Here is a 20573-nt window from a genome sequence, read left to right as displayed (position 1 = left end):
TGGTTTAGTTTGTAAAATGCTTATTTCATGCAAACAGAGTCAGATATTGCTCCCCATAACACTTTGTCATCACGTGGGACTCCGATTTTTTTCAGTACAGACTTAGAAGAAATTGTTTTATTTGTAATTTCCTAAGTCAATATATTATCTGAGAGAAGAAAACCTTGGGTATTCAGAAGCAGAGAAGTGTTATATATACTTCCCTCTTCTGTAAAATGAGCATAAGAATAGTACCTGTCTTTGAATTTTTGTAAGAATGAAATAAGAGGAAGCACATAAAGTCATTCATAAAGTACCTTGCACAGAATATGTGCTCAAGAAATATTTAGTTATTATTATTGCTTCTGCCTTCCACCAACTGACCCCTGATGCATGGACATCCTCACCCCATTTGATGGCCCCGTCTCACCTAGAGTTCTTCTAACGTACGGACCTGGGCTGCCTCACGTCTCCACGTCTTCGGTATCTGTCCATCTTCTCCCAACCACGTTTCAGCCTGGCTACTGAAATGTCTCTGGCCTCTTTTTCCTAACTTGGCTACCAAGGTGCTCATGCCCATTGCAGCATTTCTATTTTTTCTGGTCAAAACTGATGTGTCGTTATTGGGTCTCTTTTTCCCTTAGAAGGCACAGCTTGTCTGTTTCCTTTACCAAAGATTGCTGGAAACTTTGCCCAGTATCTAACGTGTCTCATACAAATCCTGGCATTATTATTTTTCATCATCAAAAGATCTAGGAAGAAGCAGAGAACCCCATTACTGTATGGGATACAGAGGTCTTGGGAATACAGGGAGTCATTCCAAATCAGTGCATTCAACTCATTGTCTCATTTAATATTGCATGTTACAATCGGATTAAAGGGCATTGCAGAAGGAAATAATTCACTTGAAAGCCATGTCATGTCTGTGTACACACTTTGCATCGTTCTCATTATAGTGTATATAAAATTTTATGTCCTGCTTTCCAGTCTTAAACTATTCTGAAAACATTTTCTATGTTGCTTTTTAAAGACTCCTCTGAAAATATTTGTCTCTGGAGATTTTTATTTTCAGAGCTATCTATTTGTTCACTACCGTGTCCTAATTCTCCCCCTCAGACACCCAACCATCCCTAATCAATATTCTCGTTTCTCTTCCTCCACAGCCCCTCAAACATGCTAGTCCCTAAATTTTAGTCACTGTATCTTCTGTCTTTATCTTTCATGTTCTGCTTGAGTGGTCTCTTCTAAAGCTCTCAGTTCAGCTGAACAATGTTAAATGTGTGCCTTTGGACCCCGTGCATCTTCTGAATCTCAGCCTCGTGTCTGTAGTTGTTCAGCAGATGCCCTTAGTGAATCACTCTTTCAATGCCTGAAACTTGAAAAGCCTAAAACTGAATTCATTCCTTTTCCTCTATCTTTTTTCTGTAGTTTTTTTTCTTAGTTAATAGATTAATCCATGCTGGAAACCTTAGTGCCATTTCTGACTCAACTGTCTTCCTCACCTCCACATAAAACTAGACAAGGTTGTCCAACCCCTTATCTCTTGCTGTCTGTGGTTAGGTCCCCAGTCTTGTCTTTAGGTCTTCAACTTTCCTTCTTTAATTACAATCTATCCTGTACTTTTCCACAGCACAATTTGTTTGTAATTAGATGAGTAAAATGAATCCATTACGAACCCACCATGGCTCCTTGTGGACTGTAGAGTGCAGACTTCTCAGCAGGACATATGAGAGTCTTTGCTATGTAGCTTTGCCTCCTATCTCTGCCCTACCACACTGAGGAACCCCTTATACTTAGAATCCATTCAGAGGACACTCTAGGAGCTGAGGGCCTGCTAAAATCCTGGAGTGACTTAAAGGAACACAGAAACTATTTGTCAATTGTTAGAAATTTAGTAATTGTGTTGGGTCCAGCATCCTCCCAAGTTATAGGAAACATGCAGTTCGTGGGTCCAGACCCAGCGAAAAGAGAGAGATTTTCACAAAGCTTTCACAAAGGCATAATATTCCTGTAGCTTCCTGTTCTTCTCCATTTCTTGGTCCCATCCCTACTATTCATTTAAGGTACAGAAGAGGCAGAAGAGAAGCTCCTGACGTTATTTGTCCAGGGACGTCCTTCCTTTGATGTCCCATGGTTATAGCATCACCGTAAGGTCCAACTTTATACGTGAAAGTAGAGATTTACCTAAACCTTGCAAGGCAGTGAGTGGGTGACTCATTTCAATGGAATGGAGGATGGTGGCGGAGATGGCAAGAGCATACTAACACAATTGGTTGAGGCAACAAAAAGAAAGACCATCAATCCATTGTGCAAATGTATGACTGTATTTAGCTATTATACTTTCAGAAGTCTTGGTGGAGAAAGGAGGAGGACAGCACAGTGAAACTTACCTGCTGCCTATGTTGCTAGTTCTCCTCATGATTAATTAGATGATTCTCTAATATACTCAAGGAATTCATTCTCCAAGAGATTTGTTCCTTTATACCTTTGAGTCCATGCCATTCTCTCTCCCAGAATGTTCTTTCCTTTCCATTTTCTGTTGTGTCAAATCCTACCCATCCTTCAGGTCCAGTTCAAACTCACCTCTCCTGTAAATCCTTCTCCAAATTTGTGTTCCTTCTGCCTCTGTACTCCCATCACATTTGGTCCAATTGCTGGCAGAGCACTTTCCACAGTGTATTCCTGTTGGAGTTTCCATGTCTGCCTCACGTTTTAGACCACAGCCTCCTTTAGGTCTGAGCCATCTCTTTTTCCCCATTCAATTCCAACGCCCTAGCACCATGCCTTGTTTCAGTAGGCACTCAATAAACCCTTTGCACACTTTTTAAGTTTAGCTCTTGTGCCCTCATAAGTTTTTGCTCAAAAGCACAATCATTTTGACAGCTTTTGATCTAACACGTGATTCACAATTTGCATTGACAAAACCATGCACAGCAGTTCATTGTGATGCAGATAGCAATGAAACAAGACCTCTCAGATCTTTCGTCTATTTGTTAAAATGATGACATCAAGGCATCAAGATGAATTATCTAAAAATCTTGCCAAGGGGAGATCTTAAAGGAGAGTTGAAGAAAGCTTATCATCCATTTGAGACAAGGACATAGTTGGATTTATTAGGAAAGGAAGAGACAGAAGTAAAGGATGCCTAGACACTGAGGTCATTGGGGCAGGGGCAGGGCTTTACTCATTTCTGTGTCTACCCGGTGCACCATAAAGACATGAGGGCTTCACCCTCAGTGGGAGCTCAGTCAAGGTGCTATCCACATTTGTTGATATTGCTATTTGTTGAAAGTTACATTAATGGCTCAGTTTGGCTTAAGAAGTCAATAAACATGTCTTCAGTAGTTTGTCAGGGATTTCTAGAATTTCTTACTGATCTCTTCTTCCCACACAGAAATTGTCTCTTCATGTAATAAGAGAGTGAAAATAACTGGTTGTTACAAAGAGTCATGCATGACAAGGCTAGAATGGATTTTAGAAATTATCAAGCACAGTATGCCCACTAGAGTCACATTTACACAGACAGGCTGTATCCAGGTGTCCTAGGGGCTGTTTTCTAGTTGCAAGAACTTGAACAATTTACTTAAAACCTATGAGCCTCAGTTTCTTCATCTGTAAAATGAGAATTATGATTCCTTATTTTGAAAATTACAAGAGAAAAAGTATATAAGCATCAACGTACTGCCACCAAAAGGGCCTTTGATAATGTAAGTTTTATTCTTTTTTCCCACCACATAGTCAGAATCCAAACTTACCATCCAGAATGATATATTGGGATACTTCTGTAAGGGAAATAGGCTAAGAAGCTTCCTACAGAAGGCTGAAATCTGGCTGGGTGGAGTGACACACAGGGTCCACTCCAATATTCCAGCCTTTGAGTGCTTCCAAACTGGATTTTAGAATAGCTACTTCTGATACAGGGTGATAGATATTACGCTGGGCTGTGAATGGTGCAATGGAGGAATGAGGCAATATCCAGATGCCTGGAGATAGGCACAAAGGCTTCTCAGAAGAGAGGACACCTGAGCTAACATTCATCACAGGAGTAAGGCTTAGTCACATGGATGAGATGTGAGCAACCAGACACTGGGGGTGCAAAGCTTAGAGACACGGGACTCAGTGATGGGAGTCAGCAAGTAGAGAGTGAGGCTTGGAACATGTTAGGGTTTGGAAAGTGAAAGAAACCTGATATATGATGGCCTTGTGAGCTTTCTATTCAGAAAGGAGAACATAATTTGAAGGAATGGAGAGCAATGAAAAGACTTCAAGTTAAGGAGTAACATGATCAGATCTGTGTTTTACAAATACTGGGTAGAGAATGATAGTGTTTGTTCGGTGGAGATTGGGGGCTGAAAGCAGGCAGAGCTGCCAGAAAACTATTCCGAAACTGTAGATGAGAACTAAAACAGAAACAAGGTGGAAAGAGAAAGCTGGAAGGATGGGAGAGCTGTTAAGGAAGTAGAATCTCCAGCTTAGGAGGACCTGGCTGTGGAATGTGGGGAGGAGGAAGGCAACAAGGATGAGACCAAGGTTTCTGACTTAAAGAATGGTGTCAGTCACTCCCCCAAAATAAGGAACAGAGGTTTGGGAGGTGGTAAGGCAAGGATGAGTTCATTTGGGGATCTGTTGAATTTGAGGATGGCCTGAGACCACCAAGTGGAGATGCACAGCAAGCATCTGTATAAAGAGACCTATCCACGTCCATGAGGAGGAGAATGACCCTCCCACATTCCTGTTGAATCTGACCACCTCCATTCTCTGTTTCCAGTACTTTGTCTTCACTGGGGTGCTGGCCATGGTGACCTGTGCGGTTTTCCTCCGACTGAACTCTGTCCTGAAGCTGGCCGTGCTGCTGATCATGATCGCCATCTACGCCCTGCTGACCGAGACCATCTATGCAGGTCTCTTTCTGCGCTACGACAACCTGAACCACAGTGGAGAGTAAGTGCCCACTGTGGCATGTTCGAAAGTGCTCGACTTTCCACAGGGAGTGAGGGATGTAGAGTTATTGAAACTTGGAGACTAACTGGATACTGACTTAGAGTTCTCAACTCAGGTACTCTCTTGTTTACAAGTCTAGGTGAAATCCCTAGTTTTCAGTTTTATCATTTATGTTAATGACACCTTAACTAACTAATTAAAGTTTGGACTAAATAGTAACTAAATAATAGCTCAGGTCACCTCCAAACCTAATAACGCATAATTCCTTTAACAGCTCCAAGACTTGTAGGGTCTCCTTACAATTTGGCTGTAACGATATTAATAATAGCAACCACTGTGCTTTGAGAACTTACTATATCCTTGAATTTTATTATTTTTGAAATACAGAAAAATACAAAAAAATAATGTCTGAAGCTTAGATTTCTTAGAGAACAGAGCCTGCGGCAAGGCTGAAGGGCTCATGCAACCCCAGGGCAGTGAAAGGAAGGGAAAATGTAAACTGATGCCATGTTATGCTGGCCACGTGAGTGGGGAAGAGATTGAGCTGGTGCCTTGGAAGATCCACTCAATGGAAATGCCTCTGGATGGGCCATAAGGTGGGCAAAGGTGTCTCAGAACAGAGGAAGGGAGAGGAATTTGTCTGCTGGCTCCTTCCCTCTCCCGTCTCCCTTAGTCACGGTTGACTCTCTGGATGGACTTCTTGATGATATCATTTGGCCTCTTCTGCAGCCCGTGGGGAAACCAGACTCCACGCCTGCAATATGGAGCTTCATCTGAGCTGGAAGTGGTGGAAAGAGCCAGACACTGAACCTGTGGCTGATTGGCCTCCGGTGTAGGAAGCACACAGGTCTCACTGAGCCAGAATGAGTGGCCAACAGTCTGAGAGAAAGATGAGACCAAGATAATCTAAGAAGCCTGAGAAAATACAGCTGATGCTAATAATATGAACATTTATGAACCAATCCCTAGAAATAAGCAATGCTAACAATTAGTCATATTTACTTCTACATTTATAAAACAAAAAAGCACTTCAGATATTGTTGGAGTTCCCTTCCCCAAGATTGTTCTCCTCTCTTTCTCCCAAGAGACAACTTCTAATGCACTTAATTTATATTCTTTCCATCCATTTTTTAATATATATTTAACTATGTCTAGACCTATAAATTATAATATTGGTTTGTTGTCATGCAATATTGTCTTTTTTAGATCTATCTACGTTGATATCTGTGGATATCATTCATTTTAGCTATTGTATGTACATATTATACAATATGAACATACCAAAATATATCTACTCTTTGACCTATTAATAGACATTCAGGCTGTTATTTTCGCCATTTAAAAAACGCTCCAGTGACCATCAATGGGGTTGTTTCCTGGGGTTTATATCTAAGAGCACACTTGCTGGGTTGTAGGGTATCTGCATTTTCCACATTCTAAAATATTGCCAGATTGCTCTCCAGTGCAGTTAAAACAATTTCCCTGACAGCAGTGGTCTTCTTGCTCCTCATTCTCACCTATGCCGTTGTTAGACTTTTTAAATTCTTATTGAATCTACTGGGGGGGTGAATTTTATTTCCTTGTTTGCATTAGTAGTTCCCAGATCACAAGTAAGTTTGGGCATCTTTTTGTTTGTTTATGGACCATTTGGGTTTGTTTTCAGATGAACTGTCAGGTCATATCCTTTGCCTGGTTTTCTATTAGGTCGTTTACCTTGTTCTTACTGGATTTGCAAAGGTTCCTTGTCAGTTCTGGATGCTAATTTGTGTCTGTTATGCATTGCATCATACACATTAGGTACATTTCCCTGTTCAGTCCTCATGGCAACAACCTGAAGAACACAGGCGCAGAGAGGTTAAACAAATACCCCTGTGCACATGCCAATAAATAGCACATCTGGATTCGAATTCAGGTCTTTCTGGCTCCAAAGTCCATCTTTGTAAATACTACACACACCTCTGTTAAATCAGACTGAAGAATCTCTCACTACATGCCCAGGGTTCTTCGAAAGTCAAAACAGTTTCAATTCAGTGGATGGTTAGTGACAACAGATGTCCCACGGCCACGCAGAAACTAGCACAAAAGAGGGGAAAGAGATGTATGAACAAAACAGGCCATGTTTGTGGTAAAAATAAAAATTAAACCATCTAAAATCTATTCATTCAAAGGGGAACACCACGTTAATAGAACAAGCCAGGACTTTGGCTGCAAATCCAGGCTCTGTTGCATTAGAAAATCACTTCCCATCTCTGGACCTCAGTTTGCTCATCACTAAAGTGGAATAATCTTACTCTCTCCAGGGCCTGTGTGAGGCTCTGCTGTACATGGCACATAGTAGGTGATGAGTATCTGTTCGTTCCTATCCCCTCCTTCCTGCTTAGGAAGAGGTTTAGTTCTGAACTCTATTTTGAGGTCTTAAGTAAAAGCTGGTGGTTGAACTGTTAAGCAAGATTGTGAAAGTAAACATAGTCCCAAACTCATTGCTGCTGACATTCAGGTGCTTTTCTCAGCTTCTTCCTTACTCAAGGTCAGTTATTGGTTGGTCTTGTATTGACTCACACTTTGCTATCAACGGAACTAAATTAACAAGGAATGGAAGAGCTCTTTCAGCCTTCCCTCTCAGCTGCTCAGTTGATTATAAATCAACAGGTCAATAGTCACTGTTTATCTGGTTGGCAGGCACAGGTTGCTCATGCTGTTGAAGATTTAGCGAACACTTTAGGAACTCACATGGTTCAGGGACATTTCTGCTGGTTATTCCTGGGGGTCAGGTACCTGGGTAATAGAAAGTATAGAGAACCTTGCATGGGGCAACCTGCCTGCATCTCCATTGAGATGGTACCAGATACTCTAGACTGGCGTCTCCCAATCTGTTCATGAGGTCCTCTCCATAACAACCCCATCTCAGTGGATGACACTGAGCCCAAAACAGTCCCTAGAGATTCATCTTGCTCAGCATCCCCTGTAAGGAAGCACCACATCATAACACCTGTGAGCACAAGTTTAGAAGTTAAACCACTTCAGGTCAAATCCCAGCTCTGTCATCAACCAGCTTTGTGGTCTTAAGGTAATTAATTAAAAGTGGCTTAACCTCTCGAAGCACCATTTTTGTCATCTGTAAAGTGGGTAATAATAGTTCTTATGTTGTAGGAATATGAGAGATCAAATGTGATGATGGAAACCTGGCACGGAGCCTCACATCAAATAAGCATTTGGTTAGTGCTAACAATTGTTATTGGACATACCCCCTCCACACCATAAATTCTGCTATTCTAGAAGTAATCTTAGTCTCATCTCTACTCTGCTGTCACCTAACTGATCTCCCAGCGTCCACTCTCAATTCGTCCTTCTCAAAGCCATCAAAGCCATCTGGTCAACTCATTATCCTTCTTAAAACACATAAGGGGCTCCCTATTGCCTCTGAGAAGCTAAAAGTTCAACCTGTTTATCAAGGACTTCAAAGATCTTCCTGGTCTGGCCTCTGCGGACTCTCCCAATCTTATCTCCTACAACTCTACAGGTCACCATTGATAGGCTGTATTCTAGCCATGGGAAACCATGTACTGTTTACCAAGTGAGGTTCTTTACTTACTTCTTTCTGCCTGGTATGTCCATCTCCCTGACTGTTTCCAACTCATCATTCTCAAGGTCCAACTCAAGGACAACCTCGTCAGTGAAGCCCTCTTTAATCATTCCTCATTTGCTAATCCATACACATAATTTTTTATCATTGCACTTCTCTCTCTGCGTTGCAATCATTAATTTCCATGTCTTCCTCTTCCATTAGAATAAGAGCTTTTGAGGGCAAGGACCATTACTCATGTTCATATTTCTGGCACGTAGTAGAGTATCTGGCAGCAGGTGTCCAGTTAAATATTTGTTGAATGAAACGTTAAGTGAATGAGTGACTGAAAGAAACAGCTCATTTGGAATCACATTGCAACACCGATTCACGGTAAGCTAAGTGTCATCTATGAACAACCTCTAAGATTTTTGCCCACCATTGCCCTTAAACTGTGTGTACTCCATCCTGTAAGCATGATTTCCTTTCGAACTTAAGTGTCATACCTTTGCTACAGGCTTTTCTAGGCCCTGCAGATTCACAGATGAATAAGACATTATTTCCATCTTCAAGGATTTAGGGGCAGACAATTGCAAGTAAGTGCACATCAGAGGGCATGGTAGCTCCTGAGCTCTGGACTGATAGCCGGCCTTCACCATTCACTAGATCTGTGAACCAGAGCAAATCATTTAACATCCAAACCTCAGTTTCTTCTTTACTAAAATAGGGATAATAGTATCTTAATTATTGATATGACAATTAAATCAGGCAAGGTATGTAAAATGTTATTAAAGGGACGGCATAAAATCAGCACTTAGCAAACGTACTCATTAGCATGGCAAAACGGTAAGAGAGAAATTCAAGGTGGCTGGTTTATTTTGGGTTTCATGGGGGGAAATTGGAACTAATAGCTAAACTAAAAATTTGGCATCAGATGCACAATGGCTAAAGCTCTGGGCTTGTTGTCTGTGATGTGAATTCTCATCCTGGCTCTCACAGAAATCAGCTGTGTGACTTCGGGCAGGTGACTTCTCCCTGGGCTTCAGTCTTCTACCTGTAAAATAAAAGTCTGGCAGGGGACTTCATGTAATGTATGACATACACAATATGGAATAGAATGGACCCAGCCAACTCACGTGTAAAGTATTTAATTACTTGAAATTATTTTCCTAGCATATGCTAAGTGAAAAAGTAGGTTATAAAACAGTATGAACCACACGATCCTAAATCTGTAAACATATTTTTGCATGGAGGAAAAGGAAATGACATTCAGTTGGCTCCAAAGTATTAACTATTGTTTTCTCTGGGTGGTAGACTTAAGGACAATTTATATTTTCTTATTAGATTCCAAATTCACTACAATTAGCATAAATACTTTTGTAACGAGTAACACTCCAATTAAATATTAATTGTTCTGAGACATCAGATAACATGATCTCTAAAGATTGTTATAGCCCTGAGAATTACATTATTCTGCATGTGTTTTCACTCAATTATTCCCTTTTCTTAGCATACAAAGATGGTAGTATTAATTCAGTGATTTTATTAGTACAAATAAACTAGTTCAAAATGTCCTTGGTTTTAAGTCTCTGCCACCCAATATCAAGCAAAGTATTACAATTTTGTACAGATTTCTGCCATTTGACTCTCTTTGGAAGTTCTTCAAAAAATCGTGGAAGTACAAAAAAAAATCCTTTTAAATTCGAATCCCAGTTTTCTTTGGATGTTCCCTGGCCCAGCTGACTTACTATGCAAATTTTGCAGTCTTCACTCAGGTCACATTTTTTCCATCTGAAATACGTTCTAAAGCCTCAAAGACCCTTCATAATAATGTTACTTTTCTTCTGAGTTTGATCTGGTCATCTCTCTACTTTTGGTCAACCACTGCTTTCAAGATGACTCAAGAAGTATTTATGTTAGCTCTTGAAAGCGTGTTTTAAGTGATAAATTGCTGGGCTTAAGAAAAGTGTTCTACATCACAAAGAACAGAATATCAGAAGTGCCGGTCGGAGTAGGAGTTCGGGTATATCCAGGAGGAGTTAAACCTAGGGCATCTCCCATTCAAACTAAACGGTGTGGACGAGGGATTTGTTTAAAACACCACCACTAGAAGCAAGCTCATGTGCCACTAGCTTTTAAGCCAGCTAGCTAAGCAAGATGTTTGTCCTGTCCCTATAGAGCTGACCCCATCTTTTCCTCCTGAGGACTTATCACCTTTTAACACTCAGCTCTTGAGTCCTCAGTGAACATCCAGCCTGGTTCCTTTCTCTTCCCATGTATTCCCATGGCAACAAGGATGTATCCTTATCAAGGAGCGTATTGCATTATGAAATTATCTGTCTATTTGATTCTTTCCTTTACTGGATTGTTTTGAGGGCAAAGACAATGTGCTCTCTTCATTTCTGTATCCCAGCATGTGCCTGGTACACAGTAGCTGCTCCATCATTATGTGCTTGGCTGGGGCTATAGAAAAGAAACACAGTAATGAGTATTACCTATTATTAGCATCTTATCTCCAAGGGAAAGCAGATGGAACTAGGAATTCACAAACCTGAATCTTGTTCCTGCCCACAGAGGCCTTGCTCCCCTGGGTCCCCCTATACATAGCACCTCCCCAAAAGAAAGTACATTTCCATCCCAAAATCCCTGTTCTGCCTGGAGAGCTGGATTGGGCCTGGCCCTGTATTAGCTGGGAGGGTCTTTTAGCATAAAGCTAGATGAGAAGCTGGTCTTGGCAGCTGGGTTCATGCCCCTGTTTCCTGAAGCCCCATGCTACTCTTACTGGTCTCCATCAAGAAACGAAAAGGGAAAGCTGGAGATTGCCCGGGTGCAGCCATATTAATGCTCACTCTACTCCTTCCTCTACGCACTGCATCTCATCTATGATGACCCCGTTGTGTCCTTAAGCCACATCAGGATTAAGTCACTCCTGAGTGAGTCTGAGTATATTTGTGCTTGTGGTCGAGAGACAATAAAAGAAGGGAGTGATGTGATAAAAAAAAAATTCTGATGACCGTGGAGAAAACAGATAGTAGAGGGTAACATGGACAGCCTATTGGAAATCATGGTGGTTGTACTCAGTTGCGGAGGTAGAGACAGAGAGAAGTGGATGGACTGGGGACATATTTTGATGGAAAAGCTAACAGGGTTTGGATATTGGGGTGGTGACGACTGACTTCTAGTTTTGTTTTTGTTTGGGGCTCAAGCACCTGGTGCATGGATGAGGGGCATCGCCTGAGGTGGAGAAACCTGGGGGAATAGCACAGGTGATAGAAAGCAAGTCACGACATCCATAGAGACGCTTTGTCTTCTTCCAACAGAGATTTCCTGGGGACCAAGGAGGCGTCGCTGCTGCTGATGGCCATGTTCCTCCTTGCTGTGTTCTACCACGGACAGCAGGTAATCCAACATTTCACTGTAACTACCCTTGGTTATCTGGCATTTCCTGTTACGATAAAACTATCCCACAGTCTCTGCTCTTCTTTGCAGCCAATGACTGTTAGCTGCTTGCAGCAAGTTATGATTCTTAATGACTCAATTCCTAATAAAGACCGCCTGAAAAAAACTAAGCGGGAGAAGATGGTTTGGAAAGCAAGGCGGTTTTAACACCCTTTAGGTATTTCTCTTTCAAAGAGAACGTTGTTATAAAAAAAAAAAAAAAGAAGAGCTTGCAATTTCCACCTGAGGCAAACTGGGATCCCTCCCGATTCCATTGCCTGGATAAAGTCATCACTGTAGAAGGTGGGTGCTGTACTGGGTAAACGATCAAATTCGAGGATGGGCTGAGGCCGGGTTCTAATCCTGCCACTGCCTCTCAGCAGTTTGTGACCTTGGGAAAATTACTTATCTCTCTGAGCCTCAGTTTCTTCATCTCTAAAATAAGACAGTAATCCCTAAATAGGGCTGTTTAGAAAAATCATTTGAGATTCTTGTGCACAGCATTTTGCGCACTGCCTTATGTAAGCAGAGGAAGTGCTTCATTGTTGAGTTCTCATAAGTAGATAAAGTGCCTACTGTATTGATGCCACTTCCTTAGGAGCCTCTACTCTGCCAGGATCTGGGGTGGGCACTGTGGGTAGCAATGTCCAAAACCCCATCCCTGGCCCCAAAGGTTTCCATTCTCCTGGAGGAGAGCAGACCCTAAATAATGCAATGGGGGTCATGCTATGTGTGGATCAGACCATCCAAGGACGTCAAGAGTCAGAGAGGCAAGAAATTATTCTGCCTGGGAGCATCATATCACACTTCACCCAAGAGGTATCGCCTGCTGTCGTCAGTAGGACTTCTCCATGTGGACTCAGACTGCTAATGCGACAATGTCCATCACTTGGGGAGATTTCCACTCCCTGGGAGAGCCAGGCCCTGCCAGCTTCACCGCCCTGCCCTGGAGCCTGGTCCATCTTTCTTCACCCTGCGTGCACTTCAAAAAAACTAACCAGAAAAGGAGAAAAACGAAACAGGAAGACTTTCAGCTAGAGCAGAAATAGAAACATATCACTGAGAAATCACCATGGAAACGGGGAGGTAACAAACCCTGAGAAACCAGGGATGAAGCAGCCCAAAACTCCAGGAACCCAGAGACACATATTTAAGTTATTTGTAATAAAGGGGGTGGTAAGATGTAGTCAAGGGAGAAAAAAAGAGTAATTTAAAAACTCAGCAAGGAAGAAAAGGGGGAAAGAGCTCCTAAGTACCAAGCTCCTACTATGTGTCTGGTACTTCACCTCTACTCTCTCATTTAATCCTCGCAACAACCCCAGAATGGTGGCTCTTATCCATCCCATTTTACAGATGAAGAAAGTCATGTTACTCAGCTAGCGAGTGAGAGACCTAGACTTCAAACCCAGTGCTGTCTCCAAAACCCAAGCTTTCCACTTCTCTACTCTGGACAAAGACAGAAGAAGTTGTCTACATACCAGCACAATCGCCCAGCTACATGCCCACTCAATCCTGCATTGTGACTTTGACTTGTTTTAAAATTTCAGCTGAATTTGTGGTGAAACAATAAGCCAAATGTCAGAGTCTAGCCATTTCCAGAATTCCTCTCTTTAGGTCTGTCTGGTTCTCTGTGAGAGCCGGGTTCATGTCTTCCACGTCTTGATAGCTTCTCGTTACAGAGAACTCCTTAGTCTGACATGCAAATGACAGCCCATTTGAGGGCTATAGAGACAGAATCAGACAAGGCAATCCTGCAGAAAAACACACACATGCTCCATCACACAGGTTGAAACTGACAAGTGAGAAATCCTCAGAGATGGCTAAAAGAGAGCAAGTTCAGAGTGAGGGTCCTAATTCCAAATTAAGAAGGATGCTTCTGCCTCCTCCGTCACCTTAAGAAATGACTCTGTGCCCTGTCAGTGCCCTCTTCCTCAAAACCCTTCTGACATTCTGACTCAATTTATTCTCTTCTCCGTCTGCCCTGGGAAAGCGGATAACCTAATCACGTTATGAATATACATAAAGGAAGAGTATGTAAGTGCATAACGAGGGGCTGGGTGCTTAGGTGACATCTGATTTTTTTCTTTTTTCTTTTTAACTTTCAAAAGGCTTTGAAATTACATAATCACATTCTATAACTGTATCAGTTACAGGTATAGGCTTTAGAGTAGGGTAGAAAATATTCAAACCCCAACTCTGCCACTTAGTAGATATGTGACCTTCAGTGACTTACACAGCTTTCTGAGTCTTAGTTTTCTCCCCTGTAAAATGGGTATGATAATAACAGGTTCTATAGGGTTGTGATAGTATTCTATGAAAATACAATTATAATATACTTATCCCAGTGGTTTCCACGTAGAATAAGAGCTCAAAAATTGTGAGCTATTAATATTTTATTTTGAAAACAAGCCTCTGAGACAAACAGGGAAAGTGTTATTATCCATCTGGTCCCAAGGCAGGAGCAGAGACCCAAGTTAGTTGAGGTCACAAAGACAATAAGGAAAACCAGACAGAAACAGGACTTCCAAATGCTATAACTTCTGGGTACTTCCTCCTTCCACCATGAGTCGCTACCTCTCCATGTTAGAGGAGCTTTATGCAGGATTGCATCACTGCCGTGTCATCCATTCATAGCATCTGTCAGGATCCGACAGATGCTGTTCATCCGGATCAAGTCTGTCCACTCTTAGCTTTGCTACCTGCTTCCACTTGTCTCCCTTTGTGACTCAGAGGCCCTCTATTTTTACTAAAGGCTGAATAATGCCCACTGATGCCTGGTACACAACAGCATCCCAGTGGGAGCATGTGTAATTACACATCTCCAGGGTGACGGAGGCAGTTATGTAACTGAATAATTGGGAAATTTCATCTTGCACATATGTGGAAGCGATATGCCAAACAATTCCTCCTTCTCTGAGACAGGTGAACATTCTGAATGGTGGACAGGGAGGGCGGGGTCAGGTGCCTCCCCCCTCGGGCATGATTCACTTGCATCCTTGAAGATTCGGCTCCATTTATAGCAGTGGAAGCCACACCTGCGCACGGGGACAGAGATCAATGAGGTCATGTTGCCTCTCGCTTATTTCCGAGTCTGATAAAGACAGGCAATAGGATTGTGTGGCTCAGAAGACCCAAGCCTTGGAACCAAATAGTCTTGAATTTGAGTCCCAGCAATGTCATTGAGAGAATGAGTGAACTTGAGACACTCAAACTCCCAGAGCTGCCTTTCCTTTACCTGTAAACTGGAAACCTGTTATCTGTCAAGTTGCAGACCAGCTGAGTAAGAATGGCTGACTATAGTGTAGGAATTGAGTCACAGCTCAGAGTCAAAATGCCCTGAGTTCAAAGCCAGCCCCTACTTGTGAGGCCTTGGGCACTTGACTTCGCCTTACTCTGCCTCCATTTCCTCACCTGTGAAATGGGCATAATAAAGTACCTCCCTTGTTGAGTTGCTGTGTGATTAAATGCTCTTCCATACATATGAAGTGCCTAGAACAGTACCTGGGCCAAGGCAAGAGTTCAGCCAGGGTTAGCCATCATTATGAGCTACAGCCTGGCACAAAACATATGAACAATATGGGTTAGTTCCCTTGGCACTCTTCTCAGATAGCCAATTCTCTAATGGCTTGGTAAAAATCAGGAAAGAGAGTGCACTTCCAAATCAATTGACATTTCTTGAGCAAATGCTGAAGATTTTTCACTGTTAAAAACTCAGTGCCCATGCCTTCTATATGCTTTGCTTTCTCCATGTCTGCTCCAGCCACACTGTTGACATGATCTCTTTCCTTTTTGTGCTCTTCTGTCACCACTTGGCTGTGAGTAAATCAAAGGAAGAGACTGAGTTTCATGCACCCTTGTATATCCAGCACCACGCGCATAGTAAGTACGCTAGATCTTTAGTAAACTGAAGAGGACTACTTGCCTTCCGTGGAGATTAAATAATATGTGATGGATGCCTGCCTTCATGAGACTGGCTTTGTCGAGAGACAAGGGAGTACGTGGACTAGAGCGTCTCTTCATGGACTTGGCTTCGACGCAGCAACCTGCAGTCACCTGGCCCAGATGTGAAGTGTGCTCCTGCCTTGGGGCTGGAAAATCCTTGCTTAAATCAACTCCATATTCCAGATTTCCCTCCCCATGTTTCTCACTTGAATTCAATTAGATGAGAGTATTTCAACAGAAAAGAAATAAAAAGTTCCCTCTTGCTTCAACTAAGCACGCCTTTGTAAGGGGGAAGACAAAACATTTAATTTGGAAATAGTTGTGGATAAGAAGAGACTGTCCTGCAACTGGACGAATAAAAACTTGATACTCTTGAATCCAGAAGGAAAAAAGTTAAGCACAACTTTGATCTGACTTTATCCATAGATGCCTTAAATTACAGTCATACCTTGTAAATCTGTGTTTTAGGCATTTCGGAATTCTTTTACATGCATCATGTGATTTGGTCCATATAATAGATCCACATAATAATCCATGTCTCTTGAATTAGACATGATGGGGCGATTATCTTTATTTTTTAGAAGAACCAAAATACAAGAAGTCGAACGACTTTTCCAAGGTCACACAGCAACTTGGTAAAACAGTCAGGACTAGTATTCTTTTGTATGACCTGCTGCCTCCACTTATTTTTTTTTTTTCTTACAGAAAATTTCAAACATATACAAATGTATACAAAATAGTATAATGATCTTACAGCTTCCACAATCATCAACTCATATTGTGTCTTTTTTCATCTATGGCCCTATTCATTTTGCTAATTGCTCCTTCCTCATTATTTTGAAGCAAATTCCAGATGTCCTATCATTTCATCTGTAAATACTTCAATGTGTATCTAAAAGATAGAGAATTTTAACCTAATCACAATACTATTAACACGCCTTAAAAAAGAAAATGGTAATTCTTTAACATTGTCAACCCTCCATGCAGTGTTTCAATTCTTAGCTAGTTTATAACTATAATTTTCAAGTTTGTTTCAAATAAGATCCAAATAACGTCCACATATTGCCACTGGTTGATGTGTCCCTTAGTGTTTTTTAATCTATAGGACCACCCTCCATCTTGTTTTTTTCTTGCAATATTTTGTGAGAATTCTCGGACTTCGACAATGTTTCTCAGTCTAGAGTTTGTCAATTGCATCTTCTAGGGGTATTTAACATGTCCCTCTGTGCTGTGTTTTTCCTGCCTTGATAGTTATGTCTAGAAACTTCATAAGATTCAGGTTCAGTTTTTTCCTGCAAAAATATGTTATTAAGAGTCCCATAACTTCTGCTTGTCTCTCTTTTTTTTTCGATGTTAGCAGCTATTGATAATAATAAGCTATATTCATTCATTTTATAGGAAGTCATTCCCACTCCTATCAATAGTCCATAATTTATTAGCTAGAATCTGTTTTTAAAGAGAATTTTCTCCTTGCCAACTGTTTGTTACCTCCAACTACAGCTCATAAAGCAAAGGCAGGATAAGTGCCTGATTCTTTCCCTATAAATTTGTTCCCTATAAGTTTCCCAGTAAGTTTGTTCCCAAGCATCACCCAGAGGTGACCAATGAGGTCTTGTTTTTTTTGGTTATTTTTGAGGAAGATTAGCCCTGAGCTAACAGCTGCTGACAATCCTCCTCTTTTTGCTCAGGAAGACTGGCCCTGACCTAACACCAGTGCCCATCTTCCTCTACTTTATATGTGGGACGCCTGCCACAGCATGGCTTGCCAAGTGGTGCCATGTCCACACCCAGGATCTGAATCGGCAAACCCCGGGCCACTGAAGCAGAACATTCGAACTTAACCGCTGCGCCACCGCGCTGGCGCTGAGGTCTTGTTTTTTATGTCATTATGAACTTATGCATTCTAACATATTTCCTGTGTTTCAACCCTTTGCAATTATTACTCTTATTAAAGCTCAACTTATTACATCTTTGACAAGTGGGAGCCTACTCACATTGGCCTCTGGGTCCTTTTGACACAACCCGAGTAGTCTCCAAGCTTGTACATTTTCTGCCCTAAACTTCAGCCATTTCTGCAAAGAGTGCGAGGTCGTTTTTGTAGGAATTGATGTTTTGAAGCCACAATCTGGACCCTGGGAGTGCTCATTGCTACTAAATTTTCATTGTTTCTAGGCCTCGATTTCAGTAGGCAAAGCTATGAGTTCAAAGTGATACTTCCATTTCATAGTAGAGACCATAGGCTGTTGACTTAACCTCATCAATCTTCTATCTGCGTCTCCTTTTTCCTTTCCATAAATTCCAGTTCTCAGTGACACCAACACAATTACTCATTTGCTTTATCTTACAATTCACGTCCGATAGTCTAAGAAGAATAATACAAACACTACCACCTACAATATGATTGTTGTAAACAGTTTTAAGATTCTTTCTGAGGTCTTTTTATCTTCAAAGTATTTCCCTCTACAGATGAGTCATCAGATTGTTGTGTTAAAGACATTTGGAATAGTTTCTCTCCGTGTGATTGCACATGTAGGTTCATTTGTTTATTTGTTTTTGAAGAGTTTTTAAAAAAACTATTTAGTTTTATAATTTATAATTAGTTTCCATGATTCTAAAGTCAAGTTTATAAAACAAGATATAATTTTTTTTTTGTATAAATTCTATTCTTATTCCTCCACCCTACTCCCTCCCTTCCTCATCTGATCAGTAATTATTTTTTACGGCTTATTCTTCAATTTTTAAAATGAATATAAATACTTATATATATATGGAGAGAGAGAAGTGGCTATCTCCTTTTCTTAGATCAGTGGTGGTGTACCACACACTTTTCTTGACCCTGGAGACCAGTCCGTCAGAATATAGAGAAATAGGCTTCATTTCTTTTTATAGCTGTATACAATAGTTTATTCAACCAACAAAGTGAACACTTTGGTTATTTCTAGCTTTTGTTATTACAAATTCTGCTGAATGAATAACTTTATGCCTCTGTCTTTTTTACTTTTGCCATCCACTGAGACTGTCACACAAGACAAAGAAAAGAAACTAGCTGAATTTTTTAAGCCCTTGAATTCAGGGCATCTAACCATGTATTTAACAGTGCAGCATATTGTCCATTTCAGTAGTTAAAGACTTTGAATTAATGGCATTCCCAAAGCTATGGTAAATATGGTTTCTGAGATTCTTTAGAAAGGAAGCTGTCCATTTTTCAATGCAAAGGAAACTAGGACAAGAGGGGACTAATGTGGCCTGAGTACCTCCTGTGAGCTACATGCTTATCTATAACTTTCTGAATAATTCCTATTCCAGTCTTGCATGGTCATTGGTGTTCATCCCAATTTTAGAGATGAGGGAACTGAGATGCAGTCACTAATCCAAGATACAGTGTTTGAATGTGGGGCCAGGACTCTAAGTCACATTCGCCTCACAACTAGATCCATGATCCTTCCATCATTTGCTCATTCATTCCTTCCTTATTGTGTAGTGATTAAGAGCTCAGACACTAGAGTTGGACTCTGGAGTGAAGCTCAAATCCTGGCCTCCTCACTAACTAATGTGTGACTTTGGTCAAGTTATTTAACCATGTTTGCTTTAATTTTCTTATCTGCAAAATAAGGATTGATAATAATACCTTCCTACTAGGGTTGTTGTGTGAATGAAAGGTGTGAATAGATGTGTATTGGTTAGAATCATACCTGGTGCATGATAAGCACCATCTAGAGTTAGCTGGCCTCATTGTTGTAACTTACTTGTTGAATCAACGAATATTGATTGAACATCTGCCTGTGCCAGGCATGGTGGTACATGGTAAGGATGTAATGTTGAGCAGCTGAAAGGACACCTGACCTCACGGCACCCACAATCTAGTAGAAGACACAGGCATTATCAGATATTCACACAAACAATTACAAAATCACGAGGGCCATAACGCTGGGAAGGCTAGGAAACCCTGTGAAATCTAATCATCCTCTCATCTCTTGGTGTCAGGCAAAACGCCTCCCAAAATGCCCAGCTGAGGCTCTGTTTCTTTTGTGAAGGGTCCTGAGGAGCCTTCCCTGCGTCCCACACGTGTGTGCCTGAAGCCCAACCCTGAGGGTTTACCTGTGTCTTCTCTTCCTCTCACGTGAACTGCAGCTGGAGTACACAGCCCGCCTGGACTTCCTTTGGCGAGTACAGGCCAAAGAGGAGATCAATGAGATGAAGGAGCTGAGGGAACACAATGAGAACATGCTCCGGAACATCTTACCCAGTCACGTGGCCCGCCATTTCCTGGAGAAAGACCGAGACAATGAGGTGAGCCCAGGCTTGTCTGGCTGGCGAGAAGGGGTGGCACTGGGTGGGGTACAGTTGGGCACATTGATCCCAAGCTCTGGGAGAATTCCACTTCCTCCTGTGAGCACAGGAGCATGGAGACCATGCTGACCACAGGGTACAGGTCGCCCAAACCACCTAGCACTGTGGAATCTACACATGGCCTCCGTGGCCTCAGGGACCTCATCTATAAGATGGACATCATAAGATCTGCACTGGAGGACTGAATTGGAATTTGAAAGTTTTATATTTGTGTGTGTGCACATATTTAAAAAAATTATATATGTATATATATTCTTCATTCATTCTTCATTCTCCATATATTATGCATATATGTGTACGTATGTACACATATGTGTATGTATATACACACACACACATTTCCACTTCTGGGTATATACCC

General features: G+C 41.5%; 1 protein-coding gene across 4 annotated transcripts in view; it reads left to right on the top strand.

The window, feature by feature from the left end:
• ADCY8 (adenylate cyclase 8) overlaps positions 1-20573 on the top strand; it is a 216254-nt gene that overhangs the window by 172967 nt on the left and 22714 nt on the right. For all 4 annotated transcript variants that reach the window (XM_014831341.3, XM_014831339.3, XM_014831342.3 and 1 more), the window contains 3 exons: positions 4748-4920; positions 11803-11881; positions 19994-20152. In XM_014831341.3, coding sequence (XP_014686827.1) covers positions 4748-4920; positions 11803-11881; positions 19994-20152 — 411 coding nt within the window. The remainder of the gene's footprint in view (positions 1-4747; positions 4921-11802; positions 11882-19993; positions 20153-20573) is intronic.

This window comes from Equus asinus, chromosome 12 (genome assembly GCF_041296235.1).
Source record: "Equus asinus isolate D_3611 breed Donkey chromosome 12, EquAss-T2T_v2, whole genome shotgun sequence".
Classification (NCBI taxonomy): domain Eukaryota; kingdom Metazoa; phylum Chordata; class Mammalia; order Perissodactyla; family Equidae; genus Equus; species Equus asinus.
This window is presented reverse-complemented; position numbering and strand designations above follow the sequence as displayed.